The following is a 22771-nucleotide window of genomic DNA, read 5'->3' as shown; positions in this document are numbered from 1 at the left end:
TGTGTGTGTGTGTGTGTGTGTGTGTGAGAGAGAGAGAGAGAGAGAGAGAGAGAGAGAGAGAGAGAGAGAGAGAGAGAGAGAGAGAGAGAGAGAAAATGTGCAAATAAACTAAACCTATCTAATCCTTTGGTTTATATAAATTGCAAATTGTACATTGTGATTTGTATTAGTTTCTGTATCAGTGAAACTGCCACAGTAGTTGGGGAGTGATGCAACGGGAATACAGGGGTTCAACCCCACACACACACACCCACACCCACCTCCACCCCCCTCCACTGATCTCTTCAGTACTTTCAGTTTCAGTAATCAAGTAAAATTCTGGGTCTGCTATAGTGCAGTTAAATAAATTGTATTATATCAAGTGCACAGAACTCGGTGGCCATCTGACTTCCATATTATCTCAGTATCAATCTGCCTGGTTTGACATTCACCCATTGTAAGGATAGTGTAAGTATTATCTGACAAAAAATAATAATACAACAGCTAAAACAAGTTTAATGTATTTTTGAAGTGGCAACATGTTTTTTTTTCATTGGCATTGTTTTATAATCATTGGAATTAAATGTATGCATCTATCAATATAGCAATGAGGAAGCCCAAAATTTATTTCACCCTGACCCTTAAGGTAGTGTTAGTTTAACAAAATACATTACTGTTTGGGAGTCATAATGTAATTTCTTTCCTTGTAAAGTAGCTCATAATTTGGTAAACTACCTTTTCACAGTAGGTTCCCCCAACAATGCACAAGACACTATAAATAATTTGAAATAAACTTTAATAGATACTTACAAACAAATCTACAACAGGGAATACAAATAAAATGACAGTTGCAAGCAAGAAGGAAAAGTAAGGTGTGGCACAGTGTGTCCACATTCAGCAGAGTGCTAAACAAGGACCACATTTGCACAATTAAAAATACTAGAGCAAAGATGTCTATGATATGGCATTTGACAATGTGTTGGCAAATTGACCCTCTTTGCGTCACATTTGTGCAGCACTTCGTGGATTGTCTTGTTCTGTCATTACAATGCCTTAAATCTAAAGATTACAGATTTAAAAAGGCACCACACCATTCACTTTCATATTGTGGCTCCCGAACCCTTCCTTCCCCTTTACAAGTCCTAAAACACAAACACTACAACAGTGACTCTCAACCGTGTGCCAGTGAGGCCCAAGAGTCTGCAGGTTTTCATTCCAGCCAACCACTACACCAGCTGATTTCACCGCTTGGTTCCAACTCTCTGGGAACATCAGCTGATGTTGTTTTGATTGGCATGACAACCTGCCTACTGTTTGGCCTCAACGGCATGTGGCTGAAAACCACTGCACTACAAAAAGCAGGGAGTGACGAAAAGATAAATAAGAGACATCGTGATTGTATTGAGAAAAATCTCCTGCAGATGCATGCTACAAATGATCACAGTGACATTATCCTTCGATAAAAATTTCTGGTTATGATGTTCCTATCTGATGCCCCGATGGTAAACAAACAGGCACTTCCATATTGCAGAGAAACCTGATAGTGCAGCGAGTGGTTGGAGCTGCTCTTCAGCTACCTCACAGTGCATTCATCAACACTGCACTATAAACTCACAGTGGAGTGGTCAGCATCTCCTTTGTGTTGTGTGAGCAGCAACTTTTATTTATGGTCAGTTTAAAAATCATAATTCATTTCTAAAAGCAACTAGGATTTAATCTTGTAATATCGATTGTGGAACGTGTATATGTTGAGATGTGTACATGCTGCCACCTTGTGGTCAGACACTAAAAGTGCACAACTGCACCTTCCCCCCTCAAAGCTAGATTTTGTTTTCCATCAGTCTGTTTCAGCACAGCACATAGCATTTCAATTTAAAAGCCTAATAGAAAGAGAATTCATAATCACTATTAGAAGGTGGAGGTCACAGCAGAGGTACCGACCACTTATCCCACTTCACCATACAAACTGGAGGAGGTGCACCAAAATGGTGACTGTCAGGGCATCGTCTGGACCAGCATGTGCATAGTGTTCAGTGATTCCTGATTTAAAAAGTTACAGAATACAACTGAGAAAAGTCATAAAAACAGGATTAGAAAACCAAAAGGAGTCCAGCCACTGACACTGAAGCATAATTCCAACATCAAAGAACATTACTGTTGATTGAGGCTTGTTGAAACATCCTTCATGAGGCCGAGTCAGGGCAGAGAGAGAGGCTTGAGCAATGTTGTCAAACGGGTTCAACCCAAGTAGGATCCCAGAGAAGTATGAGAGAGAGAGAGAGGAGGGTGTGCTCTGTGTGTTGTGATTATCAACCCCGTCATTGGTAGAGCAGGTAGTTCTTGAGAGAGGCCGGCAGGGGAAGTCCATGGATTTCGCTCAGACGGTCCCTTCCTAGAGCCACCCGCACTGAACGCCTGCACAGGTCCATCAGAGGGAGGGGCTCCGCTGGTAGGAGACAAGACAGGGAGAGAGGAAAGAAAGAGCATATTTTATGCTTTCATTAGATAGCCATCAGGATGGTTACTCATCAGATAATTTGGGCGCCAGCTGCGGTACAAATATTTTAGTCTGTGACTCATTGCAGAACGGATCCAAACAGCCACAAGAGCATTTGTGGCCTACTGTTAGGCTAAATTGCCTATAACATCACTCTGGATGAACCAAATATTTTTTTAAGCCACCCACAAAAAATAAAAATGTCTTTGTTAAAAAAAAAAAAAAAAAAAAAATTGCATGATCATTACACTGTTATTCTTTTGAGGACAGGGACTTCCCTGCTCTACATGAAGCAGAAACATGTCAAATCAAATTGGAATTGGCTTTATGCATATTATCACCGTCTGTAATGTCTGTACTACTTTTCAATAAACCTAAACTAGGTCGAGAGATTCCAGGAAACTGAACATAACCATCAAAACAACATGTTTTGATAAATTCCACCTGCATGCTTCAAAGTCATAAAGACTGACATATATTCTGGATGGCCTAATTATTACATGCAACAATGACAGCAGTTTACAGTGAAAGATCACATCTTATCTTTGTTAACTCCTTAAAAATAGCGAACAGAACACAGTGGAATCGACCCCATATATGAAATTATATATGATTAACGTAAAATGTTTAATTAGTAATTTCCTGTAGTCTGGGCTACAAGGCAAAGAGACAAATGACGTCAGGTTATCAGATGTCCCAGGCTGCTTTACATAATAGTTGGGCAAGTGGCCTGACTGGCCCAAGTCTAGTTAGAAAGCCATAGTGCTGCCCTGCAGTAACCTCGTCTGCCCTCGCAGTAATGTGTCTGCTTTGACAGGACCAACCCTTGACCTTTACAGTTTTGTTCATTGCATCAATAAACACTGCCATTCAGTCTGTAACAGTTGTACATAACACCAGACACTGTTGACCATCAGAGAGTAATGTAATGAAGAAAAGCTTGTACTTACGATCAAGTCCATTTATGTACCGGATTCGTATTTCACAGTGTCCCCACACGGCACTCACCACGGGGTACAGCTTCCTGCCCTTAAGTCCTCTGAATGCCACCCCTAGATAATGTCCATCCACTATGTAACCCAGCGTGCCCTCATCCATGTCCAAGACTACTAAGAGCGAGTCTGGTATTATGAAGGTGTCATCGGGCTCCAGGAAGGCCGGGTAGGTTTTTCCTGGGTGGTTCTTGCCGTCGTGGTAGAGTTTACTCCTGCACAGGTCCCAACCCCAGGACTCAGTGTTGTTTCCTACCAAGGCAGTGTAGCCCACCGAGTGCAGCGGGGCGTCACCTGTAGCCACCCCGACCACAGCGTGGGTGCCCCTCTGACGCATAGCCCAGCTGATCTCCCACACATGCAGTCCCCGAGTGTAGCCCACCCGGCCCCGGATGGCGTCCGTGCTCTGCGCCACAGGGTGCCGGTGGAACACCAGCTTGTTGTCATCCTTGACGAAGATGTTGAGCGAGCGGTCGTCGTTGTTCCACGAGTGCTGCACCTGGACGTCCAGGCCGGCAGGCGGCATGTCCAGCAGCAGATCCAGCCGAGAGGGCTTGGTGTGATTCAGGGCCTGTAGCTCCAGCTTCAGGGGACTGAAGGCCGGGTCCCGCATGTCAATGGTTTTTATGCCACCTGGGACTTTCTGCCCCATGCTCTGGGTGGTTATAACAGCACCCTCTTCCTCCTCCTCCTCCCCCCTCCTCAAATCAAAGAAAAACGGGGGGAGCAAATCAGCCTCAGACCCCCTCCTCCACTGTGCTGCTGCAATCAAGGAGCAGGCCTGTGTTCCTGTGTCACTGCTGCTAACAGACAAGGTCAGTCCAGGTGTTGGTTAAAGCCCACCTGGAGAGATTAGAGAAGATGAACACAGAAGAGACAAGCATGTTAATTATTATACCAAATCAAATAAGCTATGCTTCAGTTTAAAACAGGAAATTCAGCATTAGATCTTACAAAAGGTCAGATAGCTAAACATCAGGAACAGCAGTACTATTCCGCAAAGTCAGCCTTTATCATTCCCTCTGATCGGGGCAGAGTGGTACATCTGCTGTAATCACATCATGCTGCATTTGTTAGAAAAGGTACAGTACATGTTTACATTAATAAGCGGTTCAGTCAGTGCTTTAACCTGATTCATTTGCTAATCAATGGACAACATCTGATATTCGCTGTAGGCGCTCACGGGGCCTCAAAACAAATCAGTGGCTTTGTATTCATGTGATGCTGGCCATGAGACAGATTAGCACATTACAGTACATATTGTATTTGTATTATCCACAGTAATGACAATGCTCATAAAGTATAAAATAAATTAGAGGAAAACAAAGGAGGCAGTATCTCACGGCCAAGAGAAATCAGAAATCTAAACCTACATGCATATGTTAAACTGATAACAGTATCATTACATAACAGCAGCTAACATGTATCTGCTGGCCATGGCCTCATTTCCCAGAGCCTTATTAGCATTGTATGCATGGTAAAGACGATCTTAAGATGTACTCTTAGTGCGACGCATTTCCCCACAACCTTCCCAACTTAACTCACGTGTGTACGTCTCAGTCACAGCAGATCAGAGCATTGTGCCGCCTTTATCTCTCCTGCCATTTCACTTTAATGCCAAGCAAACAAGAAAGACAAGACCAACAAGTTTCTGTCACTCAGCAGTCATAAACGCAATGCTCAATAGACTGGCCAGGTGACAATGTCAAATTGAAAGGCTACAGTCCAAAATATAAGTAATTGACGGTTTCTATACAGCCAATTTCACATTGCAGTGTCCACAGCCTGTGAATGCTTGACTTATTATCTCATCTAAACATATGCCTGATAGTTTAGCATATCAAATCCTCTACTACCATGTGTGTAAGCACAATTAGCAAGATGCTTGCTTTAATCTACAGTATATTTTAAACAAATGACCAGTGCTGCAAAGCATTGTATCAAGTACATTTGTTGAGCCCTACCTTTAAGACTCTTTGCCTGTGAACATCTTAAGTATAACATACACCTATCAGGTAGGCCTAACCGAGGTTATGGGTTAGAAATATTTGACATAAACCTCTGCATCTGTGCTCTAAAGCATTATTCTTGGATTACTTCTGTTTTGAAGAACCTACCCCAACTCAATTCCTGAAAATTAAACGCAACCCGTTCTAACCTGACAGTACTAAGCAGTAATTAGCCATGTCAAATTCAACATATTCATTGTTAGACCTTAACAGATGCGCAGTGGCAGAGAATGGACATGGTACATAAACATAACCTAAACATAGCTGCGTTGGCCTATATTACCTGATTTTTACTAGACAACTGTAGAACCACAAAACATGTCACTGATAGTGATGATTGGCTATAAGATTCCCCATTCCTTTAAACGCGACTATGCCTGGATCTAGGAACTGAGGCACAGTATATCTACATCCATAAACTGCCATACAGTTAAAGAACAGCTCATGCCGTCTTGATCCTCATGTTTCCATCAGTTCCTACACAGCTCCTTAAACACTCAAGTGCATGTAGCTTATGAAGTTCTCCATGCTTACTTGGTAAACACTGATGGAATTATGCGTTCCTCTTGTTAAGTGCCTCGTTTAGGATTATGGTGCATTGATGCCATGAAAAGAAGCTCAAGTCTTATTTGATTAGCCAATTGTGCTCAATTTCATGCATTACTTCTGTTCCAGCTTTTCTTGATGAAGTCAGTCTCATCCAAGAATTGGTGCTCGCATGATACTGCAATTTTGACACAGTTTTTCACACAGCCATTTTCCTGGCATCCTTAAAGAAAGTGACAACTTGGGTTTGCAATTTTCACTACCCCAGCACTTTTAGCACAAACACAAAACCTAAAACCCTGTGCAATCTTTATGAAAAGCTGAAGCACAAACTTGTCGCAATAATCACAGAGAAATCTTAAAAAGGAAGGCAAACAAGGGAAAAGTTCAAGGAGGAGGATTCAATGATACCAACCAGAGATATGCCTCTGTGACATTATCATTCACACATAAAAGCCTTTCGCTGTATATCACAGACCAACATGTCTGCGTGCTAATTGTGTAATAGCTGTGGCTTCACATAAAGCCGAGTGGGAAAACCAGTGTCACAGCAGCACAGCAAAAAAAAGCAGATCCCAGGCCCTCAATGGGCTGACACTTCACTCCCTTCACACAGCTACTCCGAAACTGAAATATGCCCACAATCTCCAAAAATAGGAAATAAGAGGGGAAAAACTCCAGCCATTTCCTATTATATGGTTGTCTAGTCGGAGGGTAACAGGAAAAGCAGTAATAAAACGTCTGGCTTAAAAATATAAAAAACACTCTGCTGTCTTGTTCGAGGGAGACACTGCTGGACCACAGCTCTTTCTGAGCAGGCAGCGCTCAGGAACGCAGAGACTTGACAATAAAAGCCTGATGAATACCTGGTGTACTCTGCTTTACGGCCTTCATCACAATAGACGTTTTTTAACATCCAGATGAAAGACTTGAACTATGATAGGGTCATTTACAGTTCCAGTACTGAGGAGCCTGCGTTCCACAGCACCATTAAATTAACTTATGGAACAGCACACAGCTATTCTGTACCTTCTCTGTTTCATTCGAAAAATTAACCATATCTGCTCGCCTCTGGGCCTATTTAAGTCAATAGTCAAGCAATCCTTTTATTTTATAATGAAAACGCCACTAGTTCTGATACCCCACATACAGAATTAAGGGTCATTATCCCACAGACATAATGTGATATTTTGTGAGTGCAGGTGGGACAACTGTTGCTCTTTGGTCTTCGTATTTCTGCCCGTGTCGCAGCAAGGCCATAGAGGGCATTGTGTTACGTGGAAAACTGGGCTGCTGGGAAGGCCACTCTAATTGAATTGTAGACAAGAGTTCATTGAGAAGTGTTTTGGCTCTTTTTCTAATGCAAGTAAACAACCATTTAAATGGGTCATGTCTCTTCAGTGATAGGAAAACAGGAGGGAAGAAAAAGCAAGCTGCGGGTGGCCAGCATCTGAATGTAAACAATCTCTTTTTCAATGCCTGTCCAGCCTTCAGGGAGAGTGAAACATGTTAATTTGCACACTCTTTGTGCGAGGAGTTTACCGTTCCTTCTCCCCATGGCAAAGGGCCACCGTACGACACACACAACATGTAGAAGTAAATCAAAATTAACAGAGCAATTAAGGTCTTCCCACATTTACCTTGGACTTCAAAACAAACGTCTCCATTAGTAGTGTACAAAGGTGGGGAACGGCTTGTGGTGGGATATATTTGGGCTGGGATCCTAGCCCGGACTGGTTGGGGTTCCTGGGCCCCTGGGTTGGGAGCTGATTAAAATGCAGGAGGTGGGCTCCCTGGATTTGCTGAGCCAAGGAAACACTTGTCTCTTTTGTTAGGCCCAATTTAGACTGGGCCCACCTGAACTTAAGCCCCAGCCTGTTCTGTGACCTGCTGAGTTTATAAAGCTCAAGGTTTACAAGAGACAAAGTAATCTATTGTATGATACAAAGCCTTATGTGGAAACATCGTTGTGATCATACTATGGTCTGCGTTATTACCAAGTTATGGCTTCCTCTATGGAGATATTAAAATTATATAGTAGTGGCCATTAGCCGGGCAGGACTTGTTACTTATCAAATAGTCAACAGTCAGGGCTTAGTTGACAGTGGTCAGTTGTCTGTTTCCTCGTGAATATCAGCAATTGTAGGCTATGTAGGCCTTCTTGATACTCAACCCATTTAGCTTGTCATGCTAGCTACTGTAAGAGCAGCCTAATCTTTAAATAAGCTGTTAGTGGGCCAAGCATGCATGTGCTCTGGGGTCTAAAAGGTCCACGCGCGACCATTCGAGCGGCGCCCCAAGCAAGCGACAATATTGTTGATTTGCAACATGGTTTCTATTTATCTGAATCTTGATCGTGTTTGACTAGTTTGTTACACAACAACAAGCACAAACCGTTTTAGCAACAAGCAGGCGCGGCGACAAAGAAACAACTCATTTATGGTCCAAACTCCTTCTAACCCGACGGCTGGGAAGAGACGACCCTTCTTACAGCCTTTTGTTTTTCTTTGTAGCGACATAAAACATGTAATGTAATATGAAGAGGAACATTGCGAAGCCGAAACAAACGCTTAGCCTACCAAAACCGAAACATACAGGGGAAGAAGGGGGATAAAGAGCAAATATCAAACACACCTTGTAAACTTGTTACGCAGTAAAACAGCAGAGAGGATGAGGCTAGGTGAGGCTTCAAATTCTTGACCTACTCCATCGCGGTTGTCCGTCTCCTTGTAGCCTTACCTCATACCATTTTAGGCTGGACATGAATTAGGTGAAATGATGGCTGCTCTAACATCTCTCACGTCACGTGGTAAAATAGCTCCCAGCTGCTATGCTAGATTAGGACCTCCCTACTGACGGGTTGAAGCCGGAGTAAAGTTGGTTTGGTGTTGGAATTGAACATTATAGGTGGATATTAATTTTTCCATCTTCGGTAACTTGTTAAAGAAACATGTAAAAGCACAATGATGAATGCATTCAAATTTCAACAGCTCCATTAGTTTCAATTTCTCATATGAACTAGGCCTAGAGGTCTCAAACTAAAATCACTGTCATTGCTGACATCATTCCTATTATTCCTATCTTATTTCTTTCTTTCTGTGTTATCTAGGGGTCTTGGACCAAGTTCATTTTCACCTTTGATATATTACCACTATTCTTTTTTTCAATTTATAACGTATTTTGTTCTGGACTGTGTATTTATTCTATTAAAGTCACAATGAAATGGCATTTTGAGAGCATCTGGCTTCCTTAATGTGATGTATTTCCTGTTGAAACAGGATGTTGGGGCGGGACATAACACAGGGAAGGATCATTCAAAAATATAAACCAAAGGTTTATCAGTTAGGGAATAAAGGCGGTTGTATTTGATGGGAGTGGCAGAGGGATATTATTAGTTGGAATTTGTTTTTACCCCTACTGGTACAAGATGATAACACCACTAAAGATACACTGTTTTCCAGGAAGTAAAAGTAAGGGGATTTTGATATAAAAATACAAGAAAATAAAAATTTTGTCATTTGTTTTGGCATTTAATGCCAATTAATTGTATATTATAGCATGAAAAATTGGCAAACGAGGTGAAAAAGTAATTTCATTGTGACTTTAAGCCCTCCAGTGGCGGTTAACGGTATTACAGTCCAGGCCCCTATTAAAGAAACTGGAGGTTTTTGCTAGTGGTGAGAAGACCGATCCTTTAATTTGATTCTTTCGGGCTGTCCGAAAGAATGCCAATCAGGTTTGATTAGTTGTGTGACTACTAACCCATACACTACCAACTTACACTAGCAGCCTTTCCCAACATGCACTAGGTGGAAGACAGGGGTTCACCCTGGAAGGGTCACCAGTCCATTGCAGGAGTAATATTCTAAGAAAAAAAACAATTTCAAAAAAGTACAGTGTTCATTGAACAATATGTTTTCAAGGGTGGTTTCTGTCAAGGTATGCTTCTGTAAATCAGAGGTTGGATGTTAAAGGTGTGGATGAATTTGGTTTGAGACCTCTAGGTCATATGGGAAGTGTGATATTGAAGTTTGGAGGTTTTATAATATATTCATCTAATATCACCTAAAGATGAAAACACATATTTTTGAAAAAAAAAAATCTTGTTAAATCAGATGGATGGTGTAAAAGATGAGAATGAATGAGTTCTTTAGGTCACACAGGAAGTAAACTATTGAATTTTTAAGTTGACATAATACATTGTACAATGTATTTTCAAGAACAGAAATACATCTCTTATACATAACATTTTCAAAAGGTGAGGTAGGGAAAGGTAACATTTTGAAAAAGTAATTTCTGTAGATCAGAGGCAGGATATCAAAGATGAAAATGTGTTCATCTTGAGACCTCGAGGTCACAACAAGCATGCTATTGGACTTTAAGGCTTTACAATACATTGATCAATATTTTCTTATTGTGTAAAGTAAAACATTCAAAAAGCAATTTAAGCAAATCAGAGGTAGAATATCAAAGATGATAATGAATTGGTTTGCGACCTCTAATGAACTATTAAAATTTCAATCTATGTTTATACATAAGACATATTTTCACAAATATTGAAATCCGTGATTCTTAATTGTTCAGCCTCTTCCAAGAATTACAAATACTTTCATTAATGTGATTTTACACGTTTGGTTTACACATTACTGAGGATGGAAAAGGGCATATCCAGTGAATAGCCACTTTCCAATATAAAGCCAACTTCACTCCGATGCGTCACCACCACAGAAGCCCTCTGCTGTATAACCTGCAGGCTACACTGAGCTGAAATGCTGTAATGAGAATTCAGGTAGGACATCACACAGCCACTATTCATGTAGTTTGGTATTAAGGCAAGGAAGCACTAGTTCATTCTCGAAGCAAACTTGAGTTGTAGCCGAAGCGAACTAAAAATAATATGCATATAATATCTTAATTTATAGCCTATCGTGTCTGTGGTAAACTGCTTGTTGTGAGTTTATACTGACCTTGAGTACTTAATGGTACTTTTTTTTATTTATTTTTTTACCTTTAATGCTATCTCTATAGTATCCCAATAAAATGGATGTAATATTCCTATAGTTTTTGCTGTGATATCTGTGTTGTATCATTCTAAAACTTACTATAAGATTACAATAGTTCTTTTTGTATGTCATGTTACATGATGAGCACTCCGTTCGTGAAGTAGGCATACTGTACATAACTAACATCAATAGTAGTGTGACATATCGACAGTACCAGTGACCCATGATTTGACACACTATGGAGTCTGTTGTTGGCATGGTGTAAAAAACAGACAGTAACGTTAAGATGGGCGTCAGTTAAGACCCTCAGCATCATAAAGTCAGACTCATTTTCCGTGGACAGACTTGACCCCTGGGGAATGTCAAGTATGGTGACTGACAGGCAATTTGGACTGACAAGGATGATGCACCCTGCACATGACCTTCATGTGCTGGACAACTGCTGCAGTCACATCCAATCTTTCATATAGACCTCTTCATGACAATAACGGGAGGCCCATGTCCTCCTTTAGATGCTGTTAAACGAGAAGTAGGGTCCATTCATACAGGGGGTGAATGATGATTTTTCCACATTGACCTCAATAAATGATATTCAACTCATTTGTTGTTTTAGTTTCTCTGCCAGACACTGAATACTGCAAAAGACTGCTCAGAAATTCTGCAATTCTGCAGCGCTGTGTGGATGAGACACATGCAGCAAATTCCAGCTCAATGTGGAAGCGCCAACACACTACTGCCATCTAGTGGCTCCTCTGATACTCCCTCCTCCTGCTGGAGGTTCAGACCCCTACAGTAGGTTACTGACTCAGTCTGCATTCATTGCATTGTGTTTCATTCATTTTACACTAATTCAGAATACCTTAGGATGCTTTGAAAAACACACAATCCAAGTGTCACATACAGTAAATGGCACATGCCTTCACAATTTGAACAAGTGCCAAAACTGCAGAGATGATTTCTGCTAATAAGGGCCAGTGCTCCATTCTCACCAGCTATTGGTGAAACAACATCCTTATTCCCTGCATTCCCTACATAACGTGAATACTGTTTGCATATTCTGCCATTTGTAGTTTCATTTTTCCGTGACAAAGGCTGAAATTAAAAGGACATTTAAAATGACCTTATTTGTCCACTGAGCGAGGCGTCTGAAGGTAATATGGCTCATTTTACATCCCTGGCGGGGAACATAGCTTGGCGACTTGAATTACCTTCCCCTCAGCTCGTCTCCCAGTGAAAATCCCATTTTCCCGTGCGGTGATGGTGCAATGTGCTGAGCCCGGTGATATCTCCGGGCCCCTCCACAGTGGAGGAGGGGAGCGCAGACATGCTTACTGCCTGCCTTTTAGAAACCATCATTTCAGCAGGATCGATAGTACGTCCCACTCCACGGCCGGCAGAGTGCTCTGCCTCTGCTGGGGGGAGCATGTGTGGACAGCAGCACCTAGACAAGTCAAAGCAGCACGCGCAGCCAAGGTGAATGATCGCATGCTGCGTCAGACACCCGGCTCCTCGCTTGTTCCGAGATGCAGTTTCTGAGGAGGACCAGTGGGTGGATGCTGTCCCCAAGTGGTGGTTGCTTTTGCAGGGCAACTGGCTGATGAAGCTACAGTACTGGTATAGCAGTCAGGCACTTCATATTTCTCAATTACAAGCGCACTAACAAGCACCAGAGGTTTTTGCCATGGTTCATAGCTGACTCACAAACATGAGATACATTGAGATAAACATAAAGATCTGCATCTGAAGCAGCTTGCATAAAACCCTCTCCATATCTTTTTGAGCCGTCCTACACCTCTTTGACTGTATTGGAGGTTGAGCACTCAAATAGATTCATGCTGTAGGTGAGAAGACATCTCATATTTCAGTAGGTGGCTTGCAATATTAGACTAGCACAGACCAGCATGCTATTGCACAAATCCTTAGACAATGTTAAAAATAACTTTACCAGTTAGCAGAGTGGGATACATGGACAGCGGGGGGTTTAGAAAAGGATTAAAAAAAATCCTTGACTGTAAGAATGCTCAACTCTGGTTAGTTATTTACAACATCATAGAACTATGCAGTGTTGAAAAGGGCCAAAACACTTTAGACCTCACTTTTAATTGATTGTTAGCGGTCTTGTTAATCACATAAGTGTCTTAGCTTTTACACGGGCATTATCATACTCGATTTAGAAGCTGATTATTGACATACAGTTATGATAATCTATAATATGTTCACATTGAGACCCGAAACACTCACACACTCATCGCACTTAAGCTCTAAAATGCTACAGTAAGGCAGTTTGTAAAACTTGGTATGAATGTGCAATGAGAATCGCTGTACCTAGGCTTTTAGCAAGGAGCAGCACTAGAATGTTAGGGGCGTGTGATTACTAATGTGCTCTTTTAGGTACGTTGTGTGTGTGCATGCGTCAGCAGGCATGTATATAACGTGTTCTTGGATGACTTTGGGAAATATGCTCGCCGGCGTATGTACACATCAGTGTTGTGTGCGTGTGCAAGGGATGGAGCAAGGAAGGAAAGGGAGTCAGTTAAGAGAGGTGCACCACTGCGGGACAGGGGATGGGGATGGGATAGGATGGGTGGTGCAGTATAAGCATCCCCTCTGCTCGGATCGCTGCTCATTTGTCAAGTTGCCTGCAGACTTGAATGGTGCATTGCTGCTAAAACACAGAGAGGCAATCAGCTTTGAAACAGCACACCTCCGGGGAGGGGTCCCAGGTGGATGATGGTCTCCTTGGGTGATCTGCAGATTAGGGGTTTTTTGTTCAGGCAAAGCCGCTCACCACATGTCTGAGGGTCGACCTGAAGAGAGATCTGTATTGTGCTTCCAGAATAATTTCATATTCAGGGACGTTTGTATACCCTACAATTTTTTTTGTGTGCGTAAAAAGAAGTAGTACGTATGGCAGATTCACCAAATACACCCTCATGCCACAGAAAATGTTATTTTTGAGTTTGTTCTACTTCCAATCTGCTGTCAGAAGTGGACTGCACTGTTTCAGCATCGCCTCCCCTGAGAACTGCAGAATAGCAGAAATGATAGAATGAGGAGAGCAATTATAACATTTCCCAACTTTACAATAAAACCTCACATTTCCAGCATGGTTTCAATCAATCCTGCATTCTTTATTGTCCCTCGTGTGGCTTACTCAGACTGTCAGGCTCTGTCCCTGCATATGAGCAGCACTGACATCTTCTCCATAGTGGGACACGGGGAGAAGCCCAGTGCGGTCACGCCGTTAATGGTGGCCCGGTTGTGCCGGTTGATGTGGCAGTAGACCGGCAGACCCACGGAGCTCATCCGGCGGATCAGGGCCAGGGAGAGGGCCGTCAGGTGACCGGCCCGTCGGTGCTCTGGTAAGGTGTAGGCCATCCTCAGCTCACACAGCTCGTCAGACAGCATCCAGGACACGGGCCGTCCCTCGTCGTCCGTCACACAGCGGTTTGGCAGATGGCGGATGCAGGCCCTCACATGGTTGAGGCTGTCCCGGCTCCATCCGTAGGGTAAGTGTCTGTCCACCAGCTCGGCATGGGACTCATCCAGAGAGGAAACCGGCAGCGGCAACAGCTTCCTGGTCAACGGAGAAAAGGGCAATTTTAATGCGAGGAGAAGTGATGTATATGAATCGATTAAATGCATAGCGTATTTTCTAATCCGACTCAGCGGTGGGAAAAAAAATAATTGAGTTGCCTTAAATTGAGGTCATGAATAAATTTCAAAAACTCACTCCTGCCAGTCTGTGCTCTCTGGGCTGCGGTGGATGTAGGTGTTATAATCTCCAAATTCTGTCATGTCCAGTCCTTTGAGTGAGGCGATTTCTTTGATGAGACGACAGTGTGAGCTTGGTATACCTGTCAGAGAAACAAAAGCAAAATGGCAATTTGTTTTAATTTGCCTTTCCCATCATAGATTTCCATGTTACACAGGCATCTGATCAGCAAAACCTAAATTATCATAAAGCTGTTAAAAACAAACAGGCCTATTCTAACGCTTACAACCAGTTAAAAGAAAAAAGAAAAAGAAAGTAAAGAGAAAGTAAAAGAAAACCTTAACGCCTTAATTATTTCCTTCAGCACACCACCTCTGAATGTCAGTCCGTTTCTCCAGTTTACAACTCTCTCATTAAGCAGCAGACGTTTCAGAGTCTCCGGGTTCTTGGTGAAGACGACGCACGTGTCAGGAAACACTTCGGAGCTGCCGCTGAAAGGCTTCAAAAGCAGACACAGACATCAACGGCCACTCTGAAGGAGACTCTAAGTTATCTTTGTCCCCGTGTGCTATACCTGTTTTTGACGGTAACAAATGGCAGTACTGAATGTAGGCCAGGAGTCAACGCACATCTCCAGGTGACAGCGGTTGTTGTGGAGGATATGCAACACGCCTCCGAGAACCTGGAACACAGAAGACAATGCAGTGGGGAAACAGAAGAGACCAAAATAACAAGCCGCTCGCAGTCTTTGCAGATAAAAATGACACACAAATAACACTCACAGTATGTACAGTATAATGGTGTATAAACTGAAATACATCACACATTCTCTATTAAACAAAAACAAAGGTATGTGCTGTTAAGGTAACAACCTTAGCTATAGTTGTCCCAAAATATAACAAATATTTAAAATATTAAAAATACAAAATATAGCAACATTACAGTGATGGATTGTGGGAGTTCTCTATAAAGGATATTTTTCAACAAGGTGAGGTCCTTGAGTGCTTTCAGGATGATCATATTGCAAAGCTCCTGTAAGTGTTTTAGCTACAGTATAAACTGCCAACCACTGAGTCAAAAGTGCAGTCTGGCTGAGGAAAAGAAACTTAATATTTAGACGTGTCATTTAGCCGGTTTGCAGCTTAATGGGCATCTACAAACTACTGCCATAGATAAGATAAACGCCAAGTCCAAAGTTCTGATTCACCATAAGAGGAAATATCTACTTAACCTGCCAAGGAATGTAGGCAACACCTTCAACTGCAATATGTTCAATACATAAAATGTTGAAGAAAAGCCAGGATTTTAAAAAAGCCTGGTGCAAGACAAAAATGTAATCCTAGATATATATTATGTTTACATATTGTGTAGAGAGGCTTAGAATTAAAGTTAAATTAAATTAGTTAAATTGATATTATAGGTCTGGTGTGTGTATGCCCCAGTGAAGGTTTCCCAATTGCTGTCTCCCTGTGTTACGGCTGGTCTGTACATTATGCTTTGCCACAGCACCGCTGTAATGAGCAGAATGACTGCTGCTGACACTGACAGCTGATGGAGTCGGTGCTCATTCACCACTACACAGCAGCCAGCTGTCAGAAGTTCAGCCACTCACCATAATGTCAATCCATCATAGACCTTTTACTCCAATCTCTCTAATGCTGAGTGGGAAACTGATGACCGCCCTCACTTCATATGTTTCACATATCGAGCTCTGCCTTCCAAAGGGGGATCTATAACATCATGGTGAGTCATGACATCAATAATTCTTAGTTAAAATAAAGTGAAAATTGCATTTGATACTTATTTCATTCTTGACTTTTTAAACAGGGGCATGCATTCCTCACCATGATACAGTTTTCTGTAGACACCTAGCGACATCATTTGCCTGTCAGTGAAAAAAATGATACCAATATGTGAACTAGCCCTTCTGTTGTGTATTCACAATTCAAAATGTTAAACTGTTTGCACTGTTGTGTGTTTCCAGTCATTCAAAACTGTAATTCCTGTACAACCTCATTTGACCTCATTTGTCTTTGACAGTGTGTTTTTTTCACTCTACTTGGCCTTGGGAAAAATCTGCTCAGCTTTACAAAATGAGGTCAGCAAAGAAGCATTGGTGCAGTGAAACACTGCACGCACCTTCGCCTACGAAGTCAGGATCCCATCACTCACTCCATCTCTGTGCAAAAGTGATCGAACTGAACAGAGAAGAAGAGTTTTGTGAAGTTCATTTATTGTCGGCTAGCCTCAATTAACTGCCCACTGCCTCTATATTTCATTAGCAATGTCAGGTTTCCCCAGAGGAGAATATGTCTTTATAACCACCTACTCACTTGTGCTCACTGAAATCCTCTTCCTTAAGTTTTGTCAGATTTTCTGCAATACATTTTGCTCTGCTGTAAACCCAAAATGCGCATTTGAGAAAATGTTCACAGCACGCCTTCTGAGTCTACAGCTTGACAGACCCAGGAGTCAGTCAGTTGAGGCAATTCTCCTCCTTGACTGAGGACTATTGAGAATTAGTCTGGGTTGATGTGTAAACCAAGCAAGCTGCTGAGCTTGTGAATCAATGTGTCTATTATCTTTTCCGGACAGATCAATGGAGCCAAGCAATGGGCTGGGAATGGTAAAACAACACACTAGAATTTATCAGACGCTGGTTAGACTCAACTCCATTATCTGCATGTGTCAAGACTGTCCATACTTGACAGATAACCTTTTTTCCTCAGATGAGCATTAGCTCAGTTTTGTTCCAGCATGTGCTTGATTAGGCAATCAATGACCTGGCCTGTTATGATTCAAGGCCCAAACAACAAGCACCTATTTGTTAAATAATATCCTAGCAATTGGATTAACTTCCATGTTCAATTTAAAACCGGTTATAAACACTGGTGAGCGCCATATATGCACACAGTCACTGAGCTGCATAGATGACTAAACGCCAAATCTCTGTGCTCATATAATCTATGAGCCTTTGCACACATTTACACATTCTGCCCTTGGCTGGGCCAACAAGGGAGAATATTAAGAGGAGCAGAGAGCCAGAGGCAATGTAGTGACAGTAGTCAGGTAAAGCATAGGGAGGTAATCTGATAGGACATGTAAAAGGGCCCCTCCTCATGGCTTATTCATCACAGGGGATGCCATTACTGAGACTGGCGTGGGCCATGTGAGGGATCTGCTGGTGGGGGCATTTTCCCCGGTGTCAAAAGTACAGAGGATAGGACAGATGCTGCGAGGTTAGGCAGACTGATGCAGTGGCGCTGCTGCATGCAGATCGTACAGACGGGAATGCACATTATATACTATGTGTGTCGCTGGTTCCCGCTCAGCTTATCTGGACTGCAGTTTTTCTATGATATATATCTATCACGCATACTGGACCGGACACTGACTGACATGAATGGCCTCACATAGTTGACCTCCAATAGTCAGTGATGTTCAATGCACAGCCATTATGTGAGATTTGCTGATTCAGCACCAACATACTGTAGGCTTGCCTTATAAGTGCAGGTGCAAGCAATGCAAGTTAATTAGAGCACAAAGCCTTTATATGTCATACCAGTGCGAATATGCTATTACAGGTAAGCATAGACCTTGCCTTGATGGATGTAGGGTTAATGTGAGACGCATGCAGCTCCTAATAGAGCTCCAGTGGGGAGGTTCACAAGGTTCAACCGGGGGCCCGGGAGAACAAAGTCATGTGAAAAAAAAAAAAAAAAAAAACCTCACTTCTGCAGCGAGAAGCAGAGAGCGCTGCACTGCTGCAGAAAACTGCCAAGACGCTGTTGGCTCAAACACATAGGAATTCTAATGGAGCCACCATTATCCGCACAAAACCAGTACAGTACACTGCAAATCTCATTATGTGAAGCTGGAAAGAATACTTGAAATAATTCTTGTGTACCGCCAAGCATGTTTTTGTGAAGGAAAAGAAGTGTAACCTTATTGACTGACTAAATGATGGATGGTCTCACTCTCACAGGATTGTGCAACGCGCAAAAGAGAAATTTGGTTGGTCAAGATATTTCTATATTTTAGCGCACTGCAGAATAGCACCAGTAGAGTGGTGCATGGTGGGTAATGAAAGGTAGGTGATGCAGATTAAGGACATTTCACTTTACGGAGGGAGATTTGCACCTACGAGAGTCGTCTAACTTTCAGCATGTTATGAGATGACAGTTTTTTTAGATAGTGACATTCACTGAAAGATTGCATGATTATTGCACATTAGGCTCAATGAAGTAATTGTATGGTGACATTGTGTGCAATAATTCTGTGGTATGCCTTGCGGTTTGTGCTACGTTATACGTTATAAGAATTAATCAAATTCTTCCTGTATCACTAGGTGACAAATGATGATTTTGATTTGGAAGTAGTAATCTATTTCTGCGATTCCCTTAATTTTAGCTTGACATGTTTTAATTTTTGGTCTTACATGCATCTCTTTCGCCTAAACGTATATATCTGTTTGCAACTAATACCTGGAGACATTTCAGAGATATTATGACATAACTTTCAAATCAGACAACAAGAGATGGCATCTCTGTGGGGAAAAGTGTTCCTCATTGAGATCAGCGCACTTGCATCTCAGGACGGCTTTTGCTGTACTGTGAAAATGAATAAAAAGGGGATGGAGTATTGGGGGGGGGTCTCTCTTGTGAGGAGTCCTTTACTCTGATGGTTCCTGGGGGTGGTGGGAGTGCAAGGAGGGGGGGTTGAGGCGGGTGGGAGGAGTATGGGGAGGAGAGGAGGGTGGACTGAGGATGTGCACACACACTGACCCTCGAGGTTGCGTTCCCCTTTAAAAGTCCCATCCCACTCAGATACGCAGAGCTCATGCAGGATCTGCTGCGGCAGTGGGGGAACACTGCTGAGCTGTGCAGTTTGTGCTGCCAGCAAGCGTGCAAAGAAGAGGAGGGGGAGCGAGAGCATAGAGGAGGAGGAGGAGGAGTGAGGGAGAGAGGGAGAGGGAGAGAGAGAGTGCAAACAATGTCATTCTGTTCAGGAGGCAATGCTGCAGTCAACTTTGCCGCGCCATGAAAGCACATCACCAGCAACCAAGAGGCTCAGAGTGAGTGCATAGAAGTTTTTCTCCTCCATTGCGAGACTCATCCGTAGGTATACCTCTCTTTCTTATCCAGTCTTATTTACCTTTCATGTTGTCCTCTTTCATGTCTACCTCTCTGTAAAGGATGCTGTGTTACATTTCTTAAATTAGCCATACAGTAGTTGATATATGCATGTCTGTGTGTGCATGCCTGCAGTGTGGGAGCTCCTGGCTGCTTCTGTCTCATCAGTTTCAGCTTCCTCTGCACCAGTAATAACCAGCCAGCCAGACGGCCAGTCAGTCAGTTAGCAGTCGGGCTCCACTGCTCTCTCATCCATGTTTAACACATGGTACAGGCTGGAAATAGCAGCCGGCGTGTCAGATAGCGGCTGGTTGAGAGGGCTGGCCATTTGACACAAAGACAGAAAAACTGGTCAGGATGTTAAGAGTTCTCTGCACTAGAAGGGACTTTTATCTTTGCTGACTTAGCTTTTAGGAGAGTGCAGATAGTCCCAGCTCTCTACTTTTCTCTATATTAGTTGTGGGTGTATTTACTAGCATGTGCCAGTTGTGGATATTTAATTACAGAGGATGTTGGAAACTGGTGAGAAGGATGACTTGTATCAGTGGTCCTCGCAAGTGAGGGCTGTCAGTGTCTGTGAGTGCTGAAATGGGGAAATGAGAATGAGGCTACAGTGGCCTGCATGGGACAGGGGAGCTGTGGTGCAGTCATGAAGTTGTGCTCTAGCAAGGAGCACTTTGCTGCCTTCCTAAAAGTGGAGACTGGGACAGAGGGCAGTTCTTGAGGATTTTTTAGAGTTTGTGTGACATTAAGTCTGTGTGTGTGTGTGTGTGTGTGTGTGTGTGTGTGTGTGTGAGAGAGAGAGAGAGGGAGAGTAAGAGAGGGAGAGAAAGAGAAAGACAGGAAGAACATACTGTTGTTTGTGAGTGTATTTAGATACGTTTTTATGTCTCTCTGAGAAAGAAAGAGATGAAAAGGAGGTCTCTTAGTGCAGAGCAACTCTTACTCCTAGAAATATCTCTGCAGCAGCAGCAGTATCTCAGCAACTCTCTTACCCTTTAAGAGGCTGTGTTTCTACTTTGTCTGTTACGCCATAGCGCTGTCTATGCTCAACCCCAAATGTGCTTTTAAAAAGCCATGTAAAAATAGTTTATGGGTAAAAAAAAGCTTCAAAATGTGCTCCGGCACCTGTCTAGGAGGTCTGGATGATGAATCCGGCCAGGTCACTTTGCCTGTGTGCATGCTAGGTCAGTGCTGAGTTCACCTCAGGTAACTGTGCTAAGACCTTGAAAAAGCCGGCCCTGCGCCGTCATCTGGCTCTTTGTGAGGCAGAAGCCCAGAGCGTCTCTCTGGCCTCTAGGATTTCCACTGCAGGCAGCGAAGTGAGAGGGAACAGAATGATAGCAAACTGTACTAAAGGTCCGCGCCAGATCCGGAGCCTGACATCATCTTGGAACATCTGCAGTTCTCCGGCTCACACTTTCACTGAGGGGGGGTGCTGCACTGCCAGCAAGGAAATTGCCGCACTCACCTGATGTTCCTTGCACCTCAGTTCTGCCCCCCCACTCCCACCCCCTTTCCTCCTCTTCCCTCCTCCTTCCTCCTCTCCAATTTCTCTACTGTAGTCTCTCTCTCTCTCTCACTCTCAGAGGTACAGTTGCCCAGCATAGTGCCTCACCGGCATGCTTTGCACCTCTGTAATTCTGGCCCCCCTCCCCCACCCTCCTCCTTTCTCCTCCGCTCACCCCCCTCTCCCCTGCTGAAAAAGTATGCAGCACATGCTCTCACCATCCTCCTTGAGCAATTTGCCTGAGTGAATAGAGAGAGGAGAGGAGGAGAGAGAAAAAAAAGAGAGAGAGAGAGAGAGAGAGAGAGCCGGTGAGCCAGCAGCAGAACAGCAATCCTGCAGTGTCCTGCAGCAGCTGAGTTCCTGCAGTGCCGGTCTATCATAGTGCACATACACACACAAAGAAATGCAGTAACATAGAGAATCACAGACATGCACACTTGAACATCAAGACATATTCTATCCTTTTCTCTCTCTCTCTCTCTCTCTCTCTCTCTCTCTCTCTCTCCCTCTCTCTCTCTCTCTCTCTCACAGACACACAGTGCTTCAGTCACATGGTGCAGTGATGGAGAGTGTGAGTGAGAGGAGGCCGTCTCTCTCTGGACCGGACTAAGCTGAGTTTAGGGAGAGAACACAGAGAGAGAGACACACACACTCTGCCCTCCCTGCTAGTGAAGGGAGCTCCAGAGGGAGGCAACGGCCAGATTAGCCGGTTGTCCCCCCCCTTCTAATGGTGCATTGTCCCATTCCAGCACTCCAGTTCCGATGATGTAATCAATGCAGCAAGCTTTGAACTTGCTAGGCTAGGGATTCCTTCTTTCCTTCTCCCCCCCCACACTGACATATTAGCCTCAGACGCAACCCTTAGACGCAAGTGTGAGGCCTCAGCTGCAATCTATGTCTGAGGCGGGAGGATGAATAAATCTATTACGGTTTTATATGATGACATAGTTATTACAGTGCGGAAAATAATTCCCATAGAGTGGGCTAACTCAATGGTTGTCCATATTTCACTCCTGAACAAACAGACCTCCATAAAGATGCCTCCATAAATTAAGTTAAGAACTTAAGATGGGATTTGGAAACTCAAACCAATCTTTGGCCCTGGACAAACTCAGTTGGTGAAACTACTGCATGAAACTTGGCTGGCACTCTGTCAAACAGCAGCCAGTGCAGTGCCGCAGCCACACTTCCAGTAAATTAAAGCAGCTATCTGCAGGCAAAACGCCTCTTCTGCCCTTTTAGAAAGTTGCTCTGCTGTTTTAGTCGCCGTCAGCTGGGAAACACAAACCTCCACGCAGAGCTAAAAGTGCTTTGAATTCTTTCTGAGCGAAACACGCAATAGTGACTTTGCTCTTTCATTGATAAGGTCATCAGTCAGTGTGGGCATG

The 22771-nt window shown here is 43.2% G+C and overlaps 2 protein-coding genes across 2 annotated transcripts; both read right to left on the bottom strand.

The window, feature by feature from the left end:
- Nucleotides 1-758: 758 nt before the first annotated feature.
- On the bottom strand, nt 759-8810 carry spsb1 (splA/ryanodine receptor domain and SOCS box containing 1). Its single transcript, XM_071908796.2, has 3 exons — nt 8658-8810; nt 3427-4311; nt 759-2425 (listed from the first exon to the last, which is right to left on the bottom strand). Exons 2-3 carry the CDS (start codon nt 4118-4120, stop codon nt 2298-2300), a joined length of 822 nt encoding a protein of 273 aa, XP_071764897.1. The 5' UTR covers nt 4121-4311; nt 8658-8810; the 3' UTR covers nt 759-2297.
- Nucleotides 8811-14188: 5378 nt separating this feature from the next.
- On the bottom strand, nt 14189-19917 carry LOC139919149 (glycine N-acyltransferase-like protein 2). The gene is made up of 7 exons (XM_071908777.2): nt 19896-19917; nt 19526-19633; nt 19418-19428; nt 15371-15423; nt 15111-15232; nt 14760-14883; nt 14189-14603 (listed from the first exon to the last, which is right to left on the bottom strand). Exons 1-7 carry the CDS (start codon nt 19915-19917, stop codon nt 14189-14191), a joined length of 855 nt encoding a protein of 284 aa, XP_071764878.1.
- Between the last annotated feature and the right edge of the window lie 2854 nt (nt 19918-22771).

This window comes from Centroberyx gerrardi, chromosome 14 (assembly GCF_048128805.1).
Source record: "Centroberyx gerrardi isolate f3 chromosome 14, fCenGer3.hap1.cur.20231027, whole genome shotgun sequence".
Taxonomy (NCBI): Eukaryota; Metazoa; Chordata; class Actinopteri; order Beryciformes; family Berycidae; genus Centroberyx; species Centroberyx gerrardi.
The sequence above is the reverse complement of the archived record's forward strand: the minus strand, read 5'-3'. Positions and strand labels throughout refer to the sequence as shown.

Coding starts and splice junctions, on each gene's coding strand:
- spsb1 (XM_071908796.2), bottom strand. CDS start 4,120: ATGGGGCAGAAAGTCCCAGGTGGCATAAAAACCATTGACATGCGGGAC. Junction 2,426..3,426: donor GTACATAAATGGACTTGATC/GTAAGTACAAGC, acceptor GTCTCCTACCAG/CGGAGCCCCTCCCTCTGATG.
- LOC139919149 (XM_071908777.2), bottom strand. CDS start 19,917: ATGAAAGAGGACAACATGAAAG. Junction 15,233..15,370: donor AACCGCTGTCACCTGGAGAT/GTGCGTTGACTC, acceptor GAAGCCTTTCAG/CGGCAGCTCCGAAGTGTTTC. Junction 14,884..15,110: donor CGGACTGACATTCAGAGGTG/GTGTGCTGAAGG, acceptor TTTCTCTGACAG/GTATACCAAGCTCACACTGT.